Source organism: Staurois parvus, unplaced genomic scaffold, assembly GCF_062004578.1.
Source record: "Staurois parvus isolate SC_StPar_1 unplaced genomic scaffold, SC_StPar_1.0 ptg001091l, whole genome shotgun sequence".
NCBI lineage: Eukaryota > Metazoa > Chordata > Amphibia > Anura > Ranidae > Staurois > Staurois parvus.
Genome location: NW_028318887.1, coordinates 446166 through 467500, shown reverse-complemented (window position 1 = coordinate 467500; position 21335 = coordinate 446166). Strand labels below are relative to the sequence as shown.

Genomic DNA, 21335 nt, shown 5'->3' with positions numbered 1-21335 from the left:
CTCTGTCAAGCAGGGAAGAAGCTTGGTCATCCTCAAAAGGAAGGTGTCAATTGTGAGAGTACTTTGGACTTGTCCCAGTTAATTTTATGACCTGAATATCTATTAAATTTTTGATGGTTCTCTATGTAGAGTAGCATGTCTTTGGCATAAAGTCCAATCTTCTCAACAAGCAAAACCTACTTGCAGACCCCATACAGAGGGGTTGGAGCTGGGTGGTTATTTTGCCTTCTTATTTTTTCTTTTTTCTCTAGAGTTTCTGCCCTCAGGAAACGAGTTCCTCCTTCACTACCTGGGCCCATTTTCACAAAGATATGGGGGTTAATCGGCTTCTTATAGCATTTAGTATGTTTGTGTCTTTCTCTCACAAGTTGCAGGGCCACCACCCATATCTCTACTCACTTTTCCAAAACCATTTTTTTTTTTTTTTTTGACACGTCACTGTTTGAGCCTCTGCTGATCAGTGCTTCTGCAATCAATGCTTCTGCTCTCAGCTGTCTGTCTCTTCCAAGCTGTTGACCTGTCTTGTTTTTTCCTGTGGGCCTGTTGCTATTTTGTTGCCATCCCCTAGAATTATTATTGATTGGGTACATCCCATCATCTAGGAAACCATCCCTGTGTCCTGTACTGTATGATTAAGATAATAGGAGATTAGACGTACCGCCTCCTGTCTCATTCTTGCCTAGGCGACAATGAACGGTCACTCTTCTTCACTGCCTCTTGGGTTCCTGACCTCATATCCTAGCAGGCATTACTTTCCAAGAAGAAGGGAAGTGGCTGGCACTGTGTATTTACATATTATTCAATGACACAGGAAAGCAGTGCCTCCTGGGATTTGTGAGATTGGTATCCCAGGAGGCATTACTATGCTGCATTCATAGAACAATGTGTAAACAAGCATGGAGTCGGATTTCTGCCTTTCACATGTGTTAGATCTGGCACTGTGTCATGCAGGGGCCAGCTGCAAGAAAGGGGAAGAGACAGCCGGCTCCCTGTGATTAAAAAAAAAAAATGGTGACTCAGGACAAGATCTGAAGTAAGCGAGCGGTGAGTGTTTTATCCCTGCATGACCAGACACCAAAGGTAGGTGGGAAAAGACTGCATTGAATTGGGAATGTGAAGTTCCTCTTTAAAATGAGACCTGGGCAGGTGATTACTATCATGCATACCTATTGATATGAGTGAGTGAATAAATCTGAGCATTGTGTGTGTTTTTTCCCTCTAGTAAAAACAAATGCTTCTCACTTTGTTCACTTTCTTCTTTTTGCTCATCTTGCTTTGTCTTCTCAGCTGGTATCTCGTCCAGATGTGGTGGAGATGCATGATGTTACTGCACAGGATCCCAAACTCCTTGTGCATCTGAAGGGTACAAGAAATTCTGTTCCTGTTCCTCGTCACTGGTGTTTCAAACGCAAATATCTCCAGGGCAAGAGAGGAATTGAGAAACCACCATTTCAACTTCCTGACTTTATCAAGAGAACGGGTATCCAAGAAATGAGGGAGGCACTGCAAGAAAAGGTAAAGGACTGTGTGAAAAGAGTTTGAGTCAACTGGAGTCTGAAGTATTTTTGCTTTTTTTTTGCCTCACTCGCTTTGTAAATTTTTATCTAACACTGTAACTTGGAACACATGCCCAGCGAGAACTGCTAAAGAGTTGTGGTTTGTTTCCAAATAATTGGTTGTTTAGAGGTTTTTGACCATAGGAGTGTCTTCGCTTCTCTCTCCAAGGTAGTCAAAAATGTTTGTTCTGCTATAGATTTTATATATATATAATGTAGGTTATCTAACTAAAATACTTTTGTTTTTCAGGAAGAGCAAAAGACTATGAAGTCTAAAATGAGAGAGAAGGTCAGGCCTAAGATGGGAAAAATTGACATAGATTATCAGAAACTGCATGATGCATTCTTCAAATGGCAGAGCAAACCAAAACTCACTATACATGGAGACCTTTATTATGAGGTGATGAGCAAGCAGCTACTTGATGTGTACATATGCCTTTTATAACACAAACATGTTTTAAAAATTGCTGATGGAATAGACTGCTAAATATAAAGTTCATTTGTCCATGGACACCTGCACCCAAGACAATTCCAGACCTTTTGGGTCTAGAATGTAGTCACTACACTATTTTTATTTTTTTTTTTTGCATAATTTTCCCTGCCCCACTTTGTTGTCAAACCTGCCAACATCCCCACAGAGGCTAGCAGATCTCCAAGCTGCACTGGTATAGCTTCTCTCTCAAGAAATGGTGGCTCTTGTCCCAGAAGAGGAAATGTTTTAAGTGGTTTTACTCAAACCTGTTTGCAGTCTTAAAGCCTAGCAGCAGCTTTGCTGCCCAACTTGAATCTGAAGGTTTTCAACACCTTTCGAGTTCAGAAATTCTGTATGGAGTCTACCAGGTCAGTCATTGCCTCCCTACAGCCAGGGGTTTTCTTGGCTTCATTAGACATCAAGGATGTCCCACCTTTTCAGCACATCCATGGTTCCTGTGTTTTGCAGTTGATTCACAACATTACCAATTTGTTGCCCTGCTCTTTGGGTCTGTTAACAGTACCAAGGGTTTTCACCAATGTGCTTGCCCCTACACCTGTGTGTAATCAGAAGTCTTGCTGCACAGATCTGATTCTGGCTTATGAGGAACTTTGCATTCCAGCCTTATCCACCATCCATATTCCAGAAGTGGAAAATTGAAAGGTTGACGTCAGTCGTCATTGTCTGGACTCTGGGGAATATCCTCTTCAACCAGAGGGCTTTCAAGGCCTCTGTTGTAAAGAACACTGGACATGAACCTCCTGGTTTCCCGGTTCTTCAAAAAATGGTTCATGTCAAAATGCAGAGGTCCTCTTCCAGTGGATACCCTGATGACTTTGTGAGATCATGTCAGCCTGATCTACGCATTTTCCTGAAACTCCTTCTTAGCCTTCTCTGCAGAATAGAGAGAGAACTTTCTGGTAATTCTTATTTCACCAAATTGGCCCAGGAAGATATGGTACTCAAACTTTGTCAGACATCTGGGAAGCACTCTCTGGATCTTCGTCCCAGGGGCCGGTTTACCATCCTCCACAGTCGCTGGCTTTAACAGCCTGGCTCTTGAAGCCCAGGCCCTAAGGACAAAGGCTGTCCACTTTAGTTATTTAAACATACTTTAGTTTTTTTTTCCATAAAGAGTTTATTGAAAAGCAAAACAATACAGACATGACGAGGTACAATCAGGTAATATTGTAAACATACCCTGAGCACAGGGTTAAGAAAAACTGTCTTTAACAGAAGAATAAACCGGAACACAGACCCGACACCAATTAAGGGTCAACAGTAATGAGTGGAAGTAAGACTCCAGAACTGGGGATCTTTAGTGTTGTCCCATCAGAGCCCAGCTGGGGCTGTGCCAGTACCGGAGCATGTCTCAGGGCCTCTTGAAGGGATGAGGACGGAACACATAAGAAATAGTAAGAATAGGCTAAGATCCACTTTAGTTACTTATTGCTACACTTTTGAAAGCCATGAAATAAACTTTTTATAAGGTTTACCATCACACTTGGAAGACTTATATCTCGTGATGTGAGACTAGGCATTACCACCCGGGGGAAGAGATTGTGGGATGAATCTGGTCATTTTGCCAATTAATTGTACCATCAAAGGACTGATTTTAATCTTGGCAACTCTGTTCCAAAGACAGCGCACTTCTCTTCCCTTAGTAATAACTTTTTTTCAGGGTGTTGCTCACATTATTCCCTCTATCAATTCCACTGTCTTTGTGGGAGCTTAACCTGCCAAATACCTAGAAACCACTCTTTGAGCCCTGTTGACTCTCATAAGGTTGCCTTTCCCATTGTCATCACCTTGGCATGCTGTGCCTCTTAAAGAATAAGTTAACTTTTCATAATAAATAGAAGTATTTTCCAATGCCATTTCTGGCCCAGCCATCCCAATGTGCTTTACTCTCACTTACCTCATCCAAAGGACGTTTAATTTTTTATCAGTTTATATTAGATTTTGAACTGATTTTCAGATTCCATCATTTCCTATAGATGATATCTCAGCATTCACTTCCTGTAGACATCTTCCAGAAGCCTTCACTGTTGCATCACAGAAAAAGGTATGATAGGGTTTGTTCACCACTCTAGACCACATCCGCATCGCAATACTACCTTCCTCCCATCAGCTATGTAGTACAAGGGCCTGTCTGATTTGATACCAATTGAATGGATTGCTCAGGTGTGTCCCCCTTCTTCCATAGTTCTGGTAAATCTAAAGGAAATTGTACAGAGATTGTACAGTCAGATTGCATAGTTTATGGCCATATTTATACAAGTATATAGAGTGTGTGGAAGAAGACACTCGGTTGCCAGATTCTGTCCACATGTAAAGACTCGCATTCCCGCATGCATTTGTTTTGGAGCGTTTTCACTCGTCACGCATAGGGCAGTCCATTCACTTGAATGGGCTACCATACACGCAACAGTCGCCCCAGAAAAGCTCCAGATTTTATTGGAGTGGAGTACTATGCGGTACCGCAGTTTTTGATGTTTGCCACACTTGGGGTGCCTTTTAACATGCAATGGCAACACAGACACGATACATATTTACAGCATGTTTCTGAAACGCATGGCAAAGCGTGCATTGTCTGTGCTGTTTGCCTCACTGCTCTGTGTAAATGCACCAATTTCACTTTCAGACCCCATTCATATCAAGAGTAGAGGGAGCACATGTTTTTTGGCTCGTTGATTTCAAGGGGCTGCGGTACACGTGGTATAGTAGCTCATGTGATATACACTATACAATCGCTGTACATCTCCTTTAGATTTACCAAAACGATATAATAGGAGGAAACACCATCTATCCAATCAAGCAGGCCCTTGCACTTTATCAGGGGTGTCGCAAGGGCTGAATTCAGACCCAGCGAGTTTAGCATGTGGCCTGAGCCCATTTGTAGAGGCGCTGGGGTAGCCAGGTAAATGCACGTGGGTAGAGAATCCTGGGGATGCTGTGCAGAACAAGTTGATGGGTGAATGGTGTGTACTAATGAGGTCAGTGCAGGATTTGTGTGCTAATGAGATCAGCTGGTACTCTGCTTCCTGGTCATACAGGCTTCTCTGTCCTCTCTGTACATTCCAGGAGTGTTCTAAGAAGTCTCCCAAGGGCTAAAGTAAGGTCTTGTTCTCCAGATCAGAGAGCTTGTATATTTTTGCAACAGGCACATAGGGGAGCTGGATTTTAGGGGGAAAAAATAAGTGAACTTAGTCTTTAAGTTCACAGCCTTAAAGTAGAATTTCAGCCTAAACCTAACTAGTCTTAAAAATGTCCCCTCCCTCTCCTAATGCTTATGCTTATATGGATTAACCTGTGTAAAAAGGTTGCATATTAAGTTCATACCCGTCCGGTGAGATCATTTGACTCCCTTGTGTCAGCCCATAGCAGGGAGAGAAGGGATCACCAGTGGCTGGGAGTCTATGGGTGACGTCACCATTCCAGGCTTTACCAGCCATTGTTGACCACTCTCTTCTCCTCTCCTCTGCATCTGCTCCTGGCTAACACAGGGGATCATGTGAATGGACTAGATTGGGCTGAAATAGGTAAGTATATACATCTTCTTTTTGATCAGAATAGGTGTTGGGAGGGGATATTTTTCAGACTAGTTAGGTTTAGGCTGGAACTTTAATTTGCAAGGGACCCTTCCCTGTACTGCATAGGGACAAGATTGTGTTGAGGCCAAAAGCCTGGTTTCTCCCTTCTTTAACCAGGACATTGACCTTCCTTTTCTGTCCTGCTCCTTGCCATCCCAAGTAGGTCTCCGTCCACTGTCTGGATGTGGTGTTTGCTGTTCAAGTCTTCTATTCGACTACAGCTTCTTTTAGACAAACCGATCTTTTCATTCCTGTGGGTCCTGGCAGGGGACAATCAGTATCTAATTCCACCATCTCTAGACTTAAGGGCAAGGTTCTGCCTTTCCCTATCAAAGAACACTCTATTAGATGTGTTGGTACTTCTTGGCCTTTCTGGCATCCAGTAGATATTTCTCAGATATGTGAAGCAGCTATCTGGTCCTCTCTTTACATATTTAAAATTTTTACCAGGTGGATGTTCAGGACTCATCTGAGGTCTACTTCGGTTGCTCCATAGAATCCCATTTACATTCACTGTTGACATATCATTTGCTTTGTTGCCCACCCCTCATTTTTTTTTTTGTTTGGTAATGTCCTTAAATTCCTGAATACCATCCCGTGTCTTGTAATCTATAATAAAGAATATAGGATTTTTATCTTAACCTGTACATTACAGTACACAGATCCTACCTCTCTGTTTCTAATCATATTTAATATTGCTTGCATACAAAACTAAGGCTTGCTGTGAGTGGAAAGGGTATGCAGGGTTGTCCTAACAGCTTTGCTTTGTTAATGTCCAGTCTCCTGAAGGGTGCAGCATAACCCTATAATTTATTACTACCATCCTGTGTCCTGTAATGCATGCAAAGAAAAGGATTTTACAGGTAATAGTACTAAAGGGTTAGAATTTATTACCTAATAGTTCTTATGTTTAACCTTTCAGATATGGTGATGTAATGCAATAATTTGAGACAACTCGAAAGTATAATAATAAAAGGACTTTACTTAGCTTGTTTAAAGAGGTATTATAGATGAAATAAATGGATAAATACTCAATTCAGGGGGACTTCCTCAACTTCATTTGAAATTCCTGGAGGCAATAGTCCTTGATTCGTATTTCTCTTCTGCGTCCAACTCCCTTTTTTTATTTTTTAGCCATATATATACACCAGCCCAAAAAACTAGTCAAAACTGGTTTGAGCTACACCACAAAATAGAAAGGTCAGAGGTCCCCAACTTCCCACAGAATGAGACCATAGGTCTCTGTATACATGGGACCATATGTTTCAGTATACGATAGATAGATAAAAGTGATTAATTATACACTAACATAATTGATTGCATTAAACTATTACTAAGTTTCTTGTAAATCAGTAACTGTTAAAAACCTCTACAGTAATGCAAAAATCATATTTTACCAATCAGCATTAACAAATTAAAGGTGCAAAATATCAGTCTTTTGTATTTTTAAATAAATGAATTATTGGTAATATTTTGATAATTTGACTTTTGCCAATAGGGAAAAGAATTTGAGACTCGTCTGAAAGAAAAAAAGCCAGGAGACCTTTCTGATGAATTGAGGATCACTCTGGGAATGCCAGTGGGACCAGTGAGTTGATTTATAAAACATTTTAAGTTTTTTGTAAAATGCTGTCCATCTTCAAAGTGCAGTTGTATTCAAAATATGGGTGGTGGCATGGGACCATGTTACATGTTACACCCATATATATGGTATAATATTGTCTAAAAGCTAGATTGAGCCTTTAACATTGTACTTATTGCCATGGGCTAACTTTTGTTTCCAAATGAGATCCCATAATGTTTTCTAATGGTGATTGGATTTAGAAATTATTGTCTGCAATGTTCAGGTGGCTTTTTGAGAAACTATTTACTTCCCTGCTGCCAGTGAAGGAAGTGGATCTGTTATTGGAATGTCTCAACTTCTGAATATGTTAATTTGTTGTATAATTTCTTGTCCTGCAGAATGCTCATAAGGTTCCTCCTCCATGGCTTATTGCAATGCAGAGATATGGACCACCCCCATCATATCCCAATCTTAAAATTCCAGGTTTGAATTCTCCTATTCCTGAGGTAAGACATATATGTGTGATCCTTTAGGGTACACCTGTATTTATTTGTTTGTTTTTTAGGGTTTTTTTTTCCTCGCACTGTTATTGCTCTCATGTGCAATGCACTATACTTATTTCAACTTTCTCCTTTTTTTAAAATGTTTACTAATATCCCAAGGGCTGTTCATTTGGATATCATGCTGGTGGTTGGGGCAAGCCACCTGTTGATGAAATGGGAAAACCACTTTATGGCGATGTGTTCGGAACCAATGCCTCAGATTTCCAGGTAAGCAGCTGCCACAACACGTGCTTTAAAGTGGTTGTAAACCTTTAAAATGAAATATGAACAAAGCATATCCTGACAGTTTTATCTGACACCAGGCATTTCATGGTGATTTGTGGCCTCAGATGTGCAAATGTGCATTACACTCAGATCAGATCCGATCCTCCCACCTCCTGGTAGCTGAGAAATACTGGGCTGTGGAGGAAAGAGGGCTACAGCTTAATCGTTTATCGCCCTCGGCTTGTAATTTCAGTAGGCTTATGTAAAGGTCTATTAGCACTTAATACAATATTCTACTTAATGTGTCATTCCCTTTTATTAAAGCCAAACCAGTGTTTGGGGGGGGAGTAGAAACCTCGACTTTTATCCTGTCTGTTCCATTTTGGAAGATTATCTAACTGATGTGGTGACCACTGTCGCCAAGGCTAAAAATGATGATAAAGGCAGCATATTTAGGGTGAAGACTTTCCTTCACTTCGGAGAGATTTCCTGTTTTACTGGCATGATGTTTTCTCACAAAGACCTCATCTATATAGAAATTGTGTGCCTCTAAATGATTTTGTTGATTTTGACATTCAGAGTAAAAATGAAGAGGAGGATGTAGACAGAACCCCATGGGGAGAGCTGGAACTGTCCGATGATGAATCCTCTTCTGAGGAAGAAGACGAAGAGAGTGATGAAGATAAAGCAGATGAGACTGGATTCATTACACCTGCAGATAGGTGAGTGATTTGAATCTTGCATAGCTGTCACATTTGTTTTTATTTTACCTTGACCTCTTCAGTCCCAGTATTTTTTTTCAAAAGATGCATTGATTATTAAGCTTTTGTATTCTTTAATGTATAATGACTTTTTTTGAGAGAGAGAGAGAGAGAGAGAGAGAGAGAGAGAGAGAGAGAGAGAGAGATCTTCAGTTAGGGCAAATGCATGTGTGACCCAATATCCCTATGCATGAACAATCAACTCCACTTCTAGGCTGGACTACAACTGTCACCGACAAACTGAACTTTCAGCAATAACCGTAGCCTGCTCAAATGCATACCATTTAAAAAAACAGTACTAAATTAAAATGTAGATGTCTAACAGCATCTCAAACTCAAGTGGTCAAGCTTTTTTTAAGAATAAGTTTACCTTTTGGACAAAAATAATAAATGCACTTTTTTTGCAGGTAAAAAAACCTGGAAAGCATTGCACCAGTGTTAATTAGATTGCTGATGCCATGCTGTTCTCAAATATTCTGACAGGAAGCTTCAATGAACTACCACGGTGCTCCACAGTGTTGTGGTAGTTCATTGAAAACTACAAGCTCACAGCTGCTAAGGCTTTTGGGACTTGCAGTTCATTAATTCACGGAAGTAAATGAATGAAGCGGCCGTGTGGGTTGAGCCCTGCATGGCCGTGCTGTTTTCAAATCTGACATACAGTACGGGAAACTTGTCCTTGTACTATCTGTCGGAGGGGGGTGGTGAGCGTGGCTGCAGCTATGAGAACATGTTACATGTTCCACCCTAAAAACGGGTGGAACATGTAACATGCTCCAATGGTGAACTTATCCTTTACCTGTAATATAACTGCTGTAGTTTTCCTTCTTTGCAGAAGCATTTTATTCTTATTAATTATTAACTGATTTTTTTGTCTTGTGCAGTGGTCTTATTACTCCTGGAGGATTTTCTTCTGTTCCTGCTGGTATGGAGACACCGGAACTTATTGAGCTGAGAAAAAAAAAGAATGAGGAGGCCATTGATGGGTAAGAAGCTCCACTTAATTTTTATAGTTTTAGCGCTCAAAGAATTTTAGAATATTTTTATATACTTTTCCCAACACCACTAAATTTTCTCCTTTCAGTGTTAAATCTGTCAGTAAAATCAAAGAATGTCAAGACTTGCTTGACTTATCCGCTAATGCGATTTCAAGTAAACTGCTTGCATATAGTAATACATTTGGAAATCACAGCTAGAGAAGCATATATCTCAAGTTAAATTAGACTATAGTAACTAGTCAGTCTTGTATAATATTCATGCTAATGAATTGGACCCAGTTAAAGTGGTTCTAATGGCTGAAGTGTTTTTTACCTTAATGTATTCTGTGCATGACGGCAGAAAACCTTCAGTGTGAAGCTCCTCCCTCAGCCCCCCTAACACGCAAGCCTGATCACAGTCCAGAGCTGTGCACGAGAGCAGTGGCTCTCATGGGTCTTTTCCTCCTCATTGTCTGAGACACAGAAGCGGGCTCCCACTGTTTTCACTCAAAGCCAGTGGGGAGGGAGCGGGGATAGAGAGGGTCTTATAGACACACAGCAATGGCTCGAAGCCAGCACGCATGAGTGCTAACAGAGCAAGCAACTTGCTCTGGGGGAATTCAACAGGGGGGAGGAGCTAGGAGTGCCGGGAAGGGGGGAGAAAAGGAGGATCGGAGCTACTCTGTGCAAGACCATTGAAAAAATAAATATGGTAAATAAAAAGGTAAATATGACGTGTTTGTTATATAAAAAAAAATATGAACCGTTAGTATCATTTTAATTACCAGTATAAAACCAAAACAGTTGTACTGGTCATTAGAAAGTTCAGGTGATTCCCTGTTGAGGAAAATAAATTATCAAGTAGCTTCAGACATAAAACACAGTGCTGGTTTTATGACATTAGATTTTGTCCTTTAAAGTAGCCACTTTGTAATGTCAAAATTTTGGTGCAACCTTGAATTATATGAAATATTCCATGGAGGGGGGGAATACTATCTACCTTCCACAGCCCTTCACACCACAGCAGCGTTTTTGGAAGGAGTCATTTTTGTAATCGTACAAGACATAAGGTTTCTTTAAATCATTATGACCGGGTTTTATGCAGTTACCTTCAGGTTGTTGGATATTAGCACAAAAGAAAGAAATATAACCTCTCCCACTCCCTGCTTGCCTTTATATTTTTTTTCTTTCTAGTGTCCTTAGAAGATGGAGCTCCTTCTCATTGAGAGAAGCTTACCTTTTTTCTAGGGAAGTTTTTCAATCTCTGGATGATTCTTTTTCAAAATGACTTTCATCTCTTGGCTGCATCATAGCCACAGCAGCTGGATTGGGGAACCATGCCTGGGGTCGGCCTGTAACACTGCTTTGCACTGGATCCTTCTGTGGGTGTTCTTCCTGACATGTAGTGCAATGTGTGGAGTTAGCCACAGGGTGCTTTACATGTCCAGAGCTGCGGTCTACCTGAAGCAGAGCCCAGTCTCTGAGGACTCCTGCTTGGGTATGCCAGGAAGGGGTTAATTCCCCCTTTTGATTGATGCATGTCTACATGAACAGACAATACTACAGCCACCTGCAGTGATGGTCACTCAGCCTTCTGCCACTGTTTAATAGTACCGAAGAAACAAACAACATCAGTGATGTCATCGGTGCTAGGAGGAAAATGAGTATTATCACATCAGAAGTGCTCTATTACCTTTGTATCATGTGAGTGCAATCATTTTTATGTTTTTTAATCATTAAACGGAGTTACACTAGGGCGATTGTGCGCTCTCTGTTCTTTTTGTTTTATTGTCCAGATCCATCTCTGCCACCCTGTGGAGTCTTTGGAGAGCTGCAATATCCTTCCCTTCACTCCTCATAACACCAGCCTGAGGGTTTTTTTTTTTTTTTTTTTTTTTTTAGAAGATCAGCACAATAGTGACTTGCTTGTGTTTAATAGTACCAATGTCAGTCCTTTTGCTTGGTTGGATCAGTAAGTCTCCTGGGAATCTAGAGTTTATGGGTCGTGTAACCTGATGAGATATTGTCTTTGGTCAGGAGCATGTCTACTGCACAGTACCAGTGTTCTGAATGCATCCACAAGTGGACCCCTGACTCAAACTCCTGGGACACCAAACCACACTCTGCCTCCTTTTTAGCCTAAACTGGTCCCAAGAGCTGATACTCACCATACAAAGAACTCCGCACTGGGTTAGCTGCTCTGAATTCTTGCGGGATGCTGATCCCAGGGGCCAACACAGCCAATTCTAAGATTTGCATTAGTCTGTGGACTGTGCCTACCTTTTTTGGGCCCAGTGTATATTTATGTAGATCTTGGATACGAAGTCCCTTCCTTGGCTTGAAGACAAGACTCCACGGGCTGATTTTCAGTCCTCAGTTTCACCAGAGAGAGTCCGTTTCTTTTCTGATCAAGGAGGCTGATTATACCTGGTAGTGGCAAGACATTGCATCTCTCTCCCCTTGCGCAGTGTCAGGTCTCCACTCTCATAAACCAAAATGCTTTACTTTTCAACCCTTGGCATGACGTGCTATAAACTATTGTAAATTTTCATGGTGTCAATTCCCCGAAAGCTTCATAGGTTATCTCTTGCATGGGTCTCATGTCTGTACATCTGCTTAGTGCTCCTTGAATGAAGTATTGGCTACGGAATCCATTGGTAAGACGAGTATGACCCATGCCTTTCGAGAGACAGTGTCTCCCTAGATCTACCTTTTTGATTCCATGTCAAAGACACTGTAGAAGCTTAAGGATCAGACTGCAAGTTTTCTTATTTAAATGTTCTGAAACATGCTTTTTGTTTTTCGACTCATGTACCCTCTACACTGATCCTCCCTTAACCGTCACAGACATATGCACGGCTTGCGTCTTAGATGCTTAGGTGCAGGATGTGGTATCCCAAGGCTGTAAACTGGAATTTTGCTCCCTGAAACCACTTTTTTTTTATCTCCAACCTTCCTGTATTAAGTTATATGGTTATAAAGGCAGGACATTTTTTAACTTAGTGCATTCTCTGCTTTTATGTTCATTGTTTAATTGATTTGTTCGGCAAAGGTGTGGCAATGTGAAATGCTGTGTGCATGGTGCTAACGAAGAGAAAATCTTGAAATGAAATGGGGGGGGAGATTAAAAACGTGTGTTTTTTAAGTGATATTTCACTTTTTTGGCTTAAAGGCTGTTGATTTGTGATTAAATATCAAATGCATTTTTATATATTTGTTTCCTTGGTTCCTTACATGTATCCAAGATTATTTTTCCATATACTGATTGTTGCCTTTTTTTTTTTTTTTTTTTATAAACCAACAGTGCAGAGACTCCATTGCTTTTCACAGTGCTTCCAGAGAAGAGAACCGCAACTGTTGGTGGTGCAATAATGGGATCCACTCATATCTATGATATTTCTTCGGTGAGTTTGAATATGAGATAGAAATGGAGTTGAGAAAATGGGCTGTCCAGGTGTACAGTGCTGGTGATATCAGCTTTGTTTACTAGTGAATTCCTTGATGCAGAAGTATCCAAATGTGTAGAATACAATTCTAAAGTATGTGTGCTTTTGAATCTGTTTGCACTTTCCTTAAAGGATGAGTATGATAAACATAGTCAGTACACATTAAAAGAGGTTCTACCTGAACGCCATGTAGGTAAACATATACAATTTAATCCAGTTATGTGTTCATTTAAGAAAACTATTAAGCTGGCTATAGATTGTTTGTTTGAAAATGGGCCAGTTCAGTAATGGCTGGCCGGGATTTGACCCACCTTTTGGCAGACTGATTGTACCCAATTCGATTTTTGTATGACCTGGGTACAACTAGCATTTCGGATTTTTACATGCAGTTATTGCCAGCGACTATAGCCGCTAGCAATAATCACTGTGTTCTCCAAGCAGAGATGGTACCCTAACACAATAGCTCTATGGGAGGGATTTCCCCATTGACATTGACTGTGTTGATGGGGGAATCAAGCGATTATTTCAAATTGCATCGTCTATGGCCTGCTTACACTTTGATCGTTTATTAATGTGGTTATAAAACCTAAAATAAACCCAGTGAAGTGACTAACTTCAGGTGATACAAAGAGATTAAACAAATCCTACTTCATAAGAAGTGGTACCTGCCTGTCTGCAGCCATTCGTCCTCTACATCCATTGAAAGTGCAGAATTTACACAGGATTGTTCAGCTCTGAAAAGCAGGGGGTGGGGTGCTAAAGTTACACTCAGTGAGGATACCCCTGAGAGCTGATTGGAGGAAAAGGACACATCCTCCTTTACACAGCACACAGGAATAGAGCTGAGACTGTCAATTGCAGTCTGTGCCTCCCATCACAATTTTTCTCTTGGTGTAGGGAAAACTTGGCAGACAGCAGAGGAATGAGGTAGCAGAGGGAAATAACACTTGCTGCTCTGGATTGAGACAAGTACATATTATAGATGGATATGATTTACAACCACTTGGACACAGGATCAGTGGAATTCCATTCTAACTCTCCCTCATCTCAACCTATTCTGCCAAAAAAATAAAAATAAAAGTGTATACCTACATATATTTAGTCTGATCCAGCAGCTATGGCTCCCCTGTGTCGGTGAGCGGTGGCTGCAGGGGAGAAGAGGGAGCATCAACTATGTCTGGGACATGGGAACCGATGAGGTATGTCACGGCTCCTGAAATTCCCAGCTGTTAAGTTCTCCCTCCTCCCCCTGCAGACACTGCTCACTGACACATGGAATCAGGCGACTGTAGTGGACTAAAAAGAAAAGTATACATCTCTTATTTACATAGGCTAGGCAGGATAGATCGGAGAGGGGAGGGAGCATTTTTGAGCATAGTTAGTGTTGGGCTGGAGTTCAACTTTAATTCTGAAACAAATGAGTTATACAGCTGCTTTTAGGTGATTGGTCACTAGTAAACAAAGCTGTTAGCCAGATATAACCCCTCCCACTTCCATCATGCTCCAGTTAAATGCTAGTGTCTTACGAAGATAGATGTCCTATCTCTTCTGGGAGAAATCAACTTTTCAAGATCTGTTCCTTCAAGCCTTTTCACTTCAGAACCGAGAGAGCTCATATAGCTTTCAGGGCTGTACCTGGACCCGGCCATGCAGAATATGTGGAGTCGGTCTATAAAGCGACTCTAGTTCACTAGGCTCTGCTTGGGGTACTTTTCAAGCACCTGGTGTAGCACGAGTAACCGTAGAGCGTGTTACAGGTCAAAGGCTGTGGCACACAAATTGAAGGAACCCTCCCCCTTAAGACTTCTTAATATATATTATCTATGCCTATCGAGTGCGGGGGAAGATGAAGACTTGATAGGGGTGTATTTTCTGGGTCCTGCAGTGGCACTCCCAAACTCTGCCTGTTAGTAGGGTGCAGGATGCCTTCCACACCACAACTGCAGTAACTCACAGGGCATTGCCCTTCTGGAGCCGGTCTTGTGTAGTCTTTGTACAAGTTTCCGTCTGCTGCCTTTGCAGGGCTTAATGGATGTTCAGGCCTCATCTGATGCCAGGTTCAGATGTAGGCCTTTCAGAAAGCTATTTGTCCAAATTCCAGCAATGCTAAGCTTATTGAGCAAACTAACTGCTCATGCCTGGCTTTTGAAAGCGAAAAACATCTTGCTGCCATATCGCTAGCAACAAGCACCCATTATCTGCAGTGTCCTGGAAGCTGTCACAGACAAGAGAATATGAACAGTATGTGTGGGCACACATTGTACCACAAAGGTATCTGTTCAGGTGTCTGAGCATTTACTCAAATACTCATGCTTAGTATTGGCACCAATGCCAGTATCGGTGCATCCTTAGTTATTGATATTAAAAGCTGAACTAAATTGGTGTGTGTGTCTTTGTGGTGTTTTGTTTTTTTTGGGGGGGGTTTTGACAGCTCATACTATCATTTTCCAACTGAAGTAGTACTGTTAAAAGTGAATTGTTTAATTTTTATTTACCATTATCTCATAGGCAATGTCCAGAAGGGGTGCACCTACAGAGCCTCAAGGTGTAGAAGTGGCATTGGCTCCTGAAGAGCTTGAATTGGATCCATCTGCTATGACACAGAAGTATGAGGAAAGAGTACGGGAAGCACAGGAACAAGTACAAAAAGAGGACTTCAGTGACATGGTGGCGGAACATGCAGCAAAGCAGAAAGTATGCCTTTTGCTTCAAATACATATTTCTGTGTCTCTATTAAATAAATATATATATATATATAATAATATATTTTTTACTGAAGCAAAATGAGTGATGTTTGCTGCGGTTTTACAAGGGCAAAAAATAGACTAATAAATTGACCTAGATAGTACCCTGTTTATTAATTCACTATTTTGTATCACTCATTGTGACACATCTTTCATCTTCTTATAGCAAAAGAAAAGAAAGGGACAGCCACAAGATTCTCGTGCAGGAGGGAAAAAATACAAGGAGTTCAAGTTCTGAGTACTACTTTTTTTTTTTTTCCTTTTTTTTTTTTTTTTCATCCAGTGTCAGTTGTTTTTATTTGTAATAAACTATTGTAAATCGTATATGTTTTTACTGGTTCTTCTATACATTAATAGTGAAAATGTACAATATTGTAAAGTTGGTTGGGGATAAAATGTCATAGGAGGATACTCTTGAAAACTTTAACAGTTTGCTCTATGATTATCCAGTGTCTTACTGAACAGGTTAATGATTATAACATGTAGCTGTTACATGTATTCCCTTGGTTTAAAGGATTTCCATCTGTGCTAAAGAGTTTTTCGGTATAATATTGAGGGATCATCTGTGCTAGAGATTTCTCAGTATATCATGGAGAGCTTCTTTCATTCAGTAGGAGATCAAGGGAATGCTACATGTCTCTCAGTACAGGCTTCTTAATCACTGGAATACCAACCTCTAATACCCCTTCATTACCAAGTCATTTTTCAGTTTTCAGCACTATGATAGTTTGACTGACAATTGCTCTGTTGCGCAACACTACCCAAATGGATTTTATATAATTTCATTGGACAGATAATTCTTTCTGTAAATAAGCAATAAAAGTGAGCGCTCTATGGGGTAAGCTGCTGGACACTCAAGGAAACCAAAATAAAGCCTTATAGAGAATGCACAAAAATAGTGCAGCGCTATAAATGTAGTGAAAATTGATATGCAAAATGATCTAAATGACTGCGTACAGTAAAACAGTCAATATGTAAAGGATAGTAAAATATTGAAATATGAATAAATGTTCCGTATTGTCACTAAAGGCTACTGAATAGTCTATATAGTGCTCTCCTTATAATCCGTGATGGTGTTCCCAGTAATGTAGAGAGATTGTGCACTCACCAGATGCACAATGTAAATGTGCATTAAGTAAAATCCACAGAAACCTCCTTTAGGGTCTGGTCTGGGATAGGGGAAGATGTCCTCCCTCTGTATGGTTCGTCTGGTCAGGAACACGCGGAGATGATTCTCCCTCTAAGTGGATAGTGGTGGTGGAGGCACACAGGATAAGAAGATCCAGCTAGCCAGAGGTCCCCCTAAGGGCTAGGTGGGTGCAGGTTGCCTGGGTACAGGATCTCCCTTGGACATGCTGCTGTTCGGTGCGATGAGTCGGTACATGGAGGAGGCCGGTCTGGTGAAGCTCGCTCCACAGCGGAGGTATTATAGCCGGCCAGACACGTAGCAAAGTCCCTGGACCAACCTTTCCCCGCCAGGCTCCGCCCCCTCATCATCCACCGCACTTTCTCACTATAAAAAGGGAAAAAAGGACCAAAAAAACTTGAAGAAAAACGGTTTCATTTATCTTCAGTTAAAATAAAAATACCAGAATAGCATGAAAACCCCCAAATTATTATTTTTTTTTTTTTTAGGGGAAACTAGACACCCCAAGGCGATCTAGTTTTTTGCCACAATTGTTTGGAAATAGACAGCCAGAGCAAGGGCAGAGCTTGAGAATGGTGTCACAGATACGTTAATGTACAGGTCATACAGAGGAAGGAGGAGGTGAAGGGGTTAATGTACTGATGTGCAGGATAAGGGAGGTGAAAGTGTCACTAAACCCAGGACCCTATCTGGTCTTGCACAGTACACACAACATGAAAATGCAATTATTTTAGTAAATATAAACTGCTAAATCCCTTTTTCCATCAGCAGTATATAGCAGTCTTGTGACTTCTATCAGTGTCCAGCAGAGCAATGGTTAAAGCTTTTAGTAGGAGTTTTCATTCTGCTCTTACTGTCCGATGAGGCTAAATGGCCTTTTTAATGCACCCTACCAAAGGGAAAAAAAAAAAAACTCTTAGCAATGCATACCAAACTGAACACATGCAGAGTGACTCCTAGAGCTCTGTACTATCAGGAGTTGGATTGGGCACAGTAGAAGGGTAGGATCAGAGAAATCAGGATCAAATGGCCTTTTCACACAATGCAGAGGATTAACCCCTTAGGCTCCATGGTGAGTATAACAGGCATGCTTTACTGCATATACAGACTGATTTTTACTGTTGTGGGTTTAGTAACACTTTAATAAACAAGTCATATGGATATGAGTGGGGGGCATGGGGATTAATAAAAACTGATCCTTGAGTCAGTGAAACAGAATGAATGAATCTGCAGCTGATTAACCATTCTGTCCCCGTTCACAGGTATACAATCTCTCTCCTTCCTGTGTTGGAAGGGGAGGGATCAGTATTGTAAACGTTATCATGTGATCTCTGATGACTGACTACAGCGATCACATGCTACCAAGCTGTCTACTAATGACTTTGTACACAAGGATTACTGGGGGGATCCAGCCACTTGACTGCTATTTATCCAGCACCATTCATAAACTGAAAAAAAAGACCCTTTCCTGGTTGGGTCTGTCACGAACAGCATTGGGTAAATAAAGGGCCGCCGATCCGCCATTGGAAAACCTACGACAGCACAAGTGTGGTTAAGCAATGTAACGGAACCGGAACCCAGACCGCACTGAGTTTTTCCGTTATAGCACAACTTCCCCTGTCCGAACACCATCCACGGACCACACCCTCGAAATCCCTCAGGAAAAAAAGACAACACCCAGCTCTTACTAAAACAGGAAGACAACTACTCTTTATTTACACAAAACACAGAATATATACAGAGGGCGGGGAAACACAACCAGGAACAGGAAATACATCATCAGCCCACCCTCTCAGAGGGAAGGGCTACAGTATAGGCAGGAAACACCTCCTCACCCCTCCCCATCCAACCAGACACAGAACAATGAGATGCAACCATGTGGCAAAGGACATTGACCAACCCCCACACCAATACAAACAGTACATCCCATAATAGTTCTCTGGACTGGAAGACACAGCACAATGGGGTGTAGCACATGGTAGTAGACAATGGACAGCCATGTGGCCTAGACAAAGGAACACACACTATACACAGGACTCAGACATTCACATACACACCCTGTAACCCTTAACAGGCACAGGGTGGGTTAAACATAATGATTTGGGGAGATGATACAGAGGTCCCCCCACCCCCAAAAGTCGCTCCCGTCACAAGCAAGAAGTAAAATGTCATTGCTGAATTGTGCTAACAATTGCTTGACCAACATACTGGTAACAGTGGCTTCAGTACTTTGGAGGAGTTATGACTTCATGTGGTGCATGGTGGTGGCTTCAGGCCAGTGACTTAGAATTAAAGCCAGACAACTTGCCTACTTTTTTCTTTTTTTTTTTTTTTTTTAAACTTAAAGTTAGTTAATTATTTTAATACTAAATTCTGTGTAAAATTTGCAGATATTAATGAAGCCAGGGTACTTAGATGTTAAATATACTTGGTTTCTGAGGGTCTAATAATCCCTTAATTTTCATGATAGATGCTGGCCTTTTGGAAGCTAGAGCTACTTTGTTTCTGTACTGGCCATTGACAGTTGTTTGTGTATAAGAATGCAGGCACTGTATGAAATATCATACTTCTAGGTGGGTTATGCTGTGGCACATCTCCTACTGTCTGTACAGGACTCTGTCAAGATGCACTTTTACACTACTTAAAGCGGGGCAAAAAGTTGCACTTATTATTATTATACAGGATTTATATAGCGCCAACAGTTTGCTCAGCACTTTACAATATAACGGGAGACAATACAGCAACAATACAATTCAATACAAGAGGGATAGGAGGGCCCTGCTCCTTGGAGCTTACAATCTAGGTTATGAAGCGATCCCCCCCGGTAGACTGGGAGAGAAGTGTGGGTTCCCTAAAATTGGGTAAAAGGGGGAGTAAGCAGATGACAGAAGGGTGGTGAGGCACAACTGGGCACAAATGGTCAGCGTGGGTCCCAGAGTCTGATGCCTCGAGGTTGGATGGAAAGTCCCTAAAGCATGAGGCAGCTAAGTGTAAAGGGATATTGCTTTGAGATTGTTCAATCTGCGGCCACAATTTGATGTCACTATGTCTGCACCACTCTGAGTGTTCCTAAATGCGTTGCTTGGAATATTTGTGGATGTTCGGGACTGCAAGGCCCCTGGGTTTTTCGGGTAGAGTGAGTAAAGCGCCTTTGAAGTCTAGGTCTCTTGTGGGCCGATATAAAGTTAATAAGTACGGCATTTGCTTGTTTGAAGAATTCCCTGGGCATATGGATCGGTAAGGCTTGAAAAAGATAAGTGAATTTAGGCAAAATGGATATTTTGATATTACATCTGCCAAACCAAGAAAATAGACCTTGGTGCCAGGTAGAGAGCAGAGTGCGTACTTTACTAAGTAGGGGTACAAAGTTTAGCGTATAAATTTGGCTTCGATATGGAGGAATATAGGTGCCTAGATAGTTAAGTGCTGAAGTAGTCCATTTGAAGTTTGATTTCAGGGTATCTACAGTTGTGTTCAAAATAATAGCAGTGTGTTGAAAAAAGTGAATACAGCTCAAAATCCTTCTAATAGCTTTTATTTCGATACACACAAATGCATTGGGAACACTACACATTCTATTCCAAATAAAAACATGAAGAAAAATATATCAAATTTGTGTTCTTCCTCTAAAAAATTGAAGAAAAGTGAATATTAGACTGTTCAAAAAAATAGCAGTGTTTGTATTCTTCTTTACAAACTCAAACATTCACTATATAAACTGAAAAATGTTTGAAGATTTTGCTTTCCTTTGAATCACTTAATGAATATTTTGTTGTATAAGTACTGTTTCTGAGAACTGCTGTACATTAGTGTTGCATGGAGTCAACCAACATCTGGCACCTGTGAACAGATATTCCAGCCCAGGATGATTGGACTAAATTCCACAGTTCTCCTCTATTTCTTGGTTTTTCCTGAGAAACTGCATTTTTGATGTTACCCCCACAAGTTTTCTATTGGATTAACTACTTGCCGACCGCAGATAGCCGAATGACGGCTGCACTGCGGCCGGCCAGTTCTGGGTGGACGTCATATGACGTCCTCCCAGAACGCGCTCTCCTGCGCGCCCCCGACGATCTCCGTGATTGCTGTGTCCTACGGACACAGCTGACCCCGTGACGTGGTAAAAGGCCAATCACAGCGGCCTTTTACCACGTGATCAGCCGTGTCCAATGACACGCTGATCACCGGGAAATGCAAATGCCGGTTCTCGGCTGCACTTTCCTCACGCTGTCAGATCGTGAGGAAAGTACTGCCGAAAACCGGCAGTTGTCAGAGCGGGGATCGGCACCGATCATCAGGGTCACTGAT

General features: G+C 41.3%; 1 protein-coding gene across 2 annotated transcripts in view; it reads left to right on the top strand.

The window, feature by feature from the left end:
- SF3B2 (splicing factor 3b subunit 2) overlaps positions 1-16204 on the top strand; it is a 57896-nt gene extending 41692 nt beyond the window's left edge. For both annotated transcript variants that reach the window (XM_089658769.1, XM_089658768.1), the window contains 10 exons: positions 1288-1515; positions 1807-1956; positions 7120-7209; positions 7584-7691; positions 7848-7955; positions 8532-8674; positions 9598-9699; positions 12995-13094; positions 15645-15830; positions 16047-16204. In XM_089658769.1, the coding sequence (XP_089514895.1) occupies positions 1288-1515; positions 1807-1956; positions 7120-7209; positions 7584-7691; positions 7848-7955; positions 8532-8674; positions 9598-9699; positions 12995-13094; positions 15645-15830; positions 16047-16118 (1287 nt within the window). In that variant the 3' untranslated portion in view covers positions 16119-16204. The remainder of the gene's footprint in view (positions 1-1287; positions 1516-1806; positions 1957-7119; positions 7210-7583; positions 7692-7847; positions 7956-8531; positions 8675-9597; positions 9700-12994; positions 13095-15644; positions 15831-16046) is intronic.
- The last annotated feature ends 5131 nt before the right edge of the window (positions 16205-21335 follow it).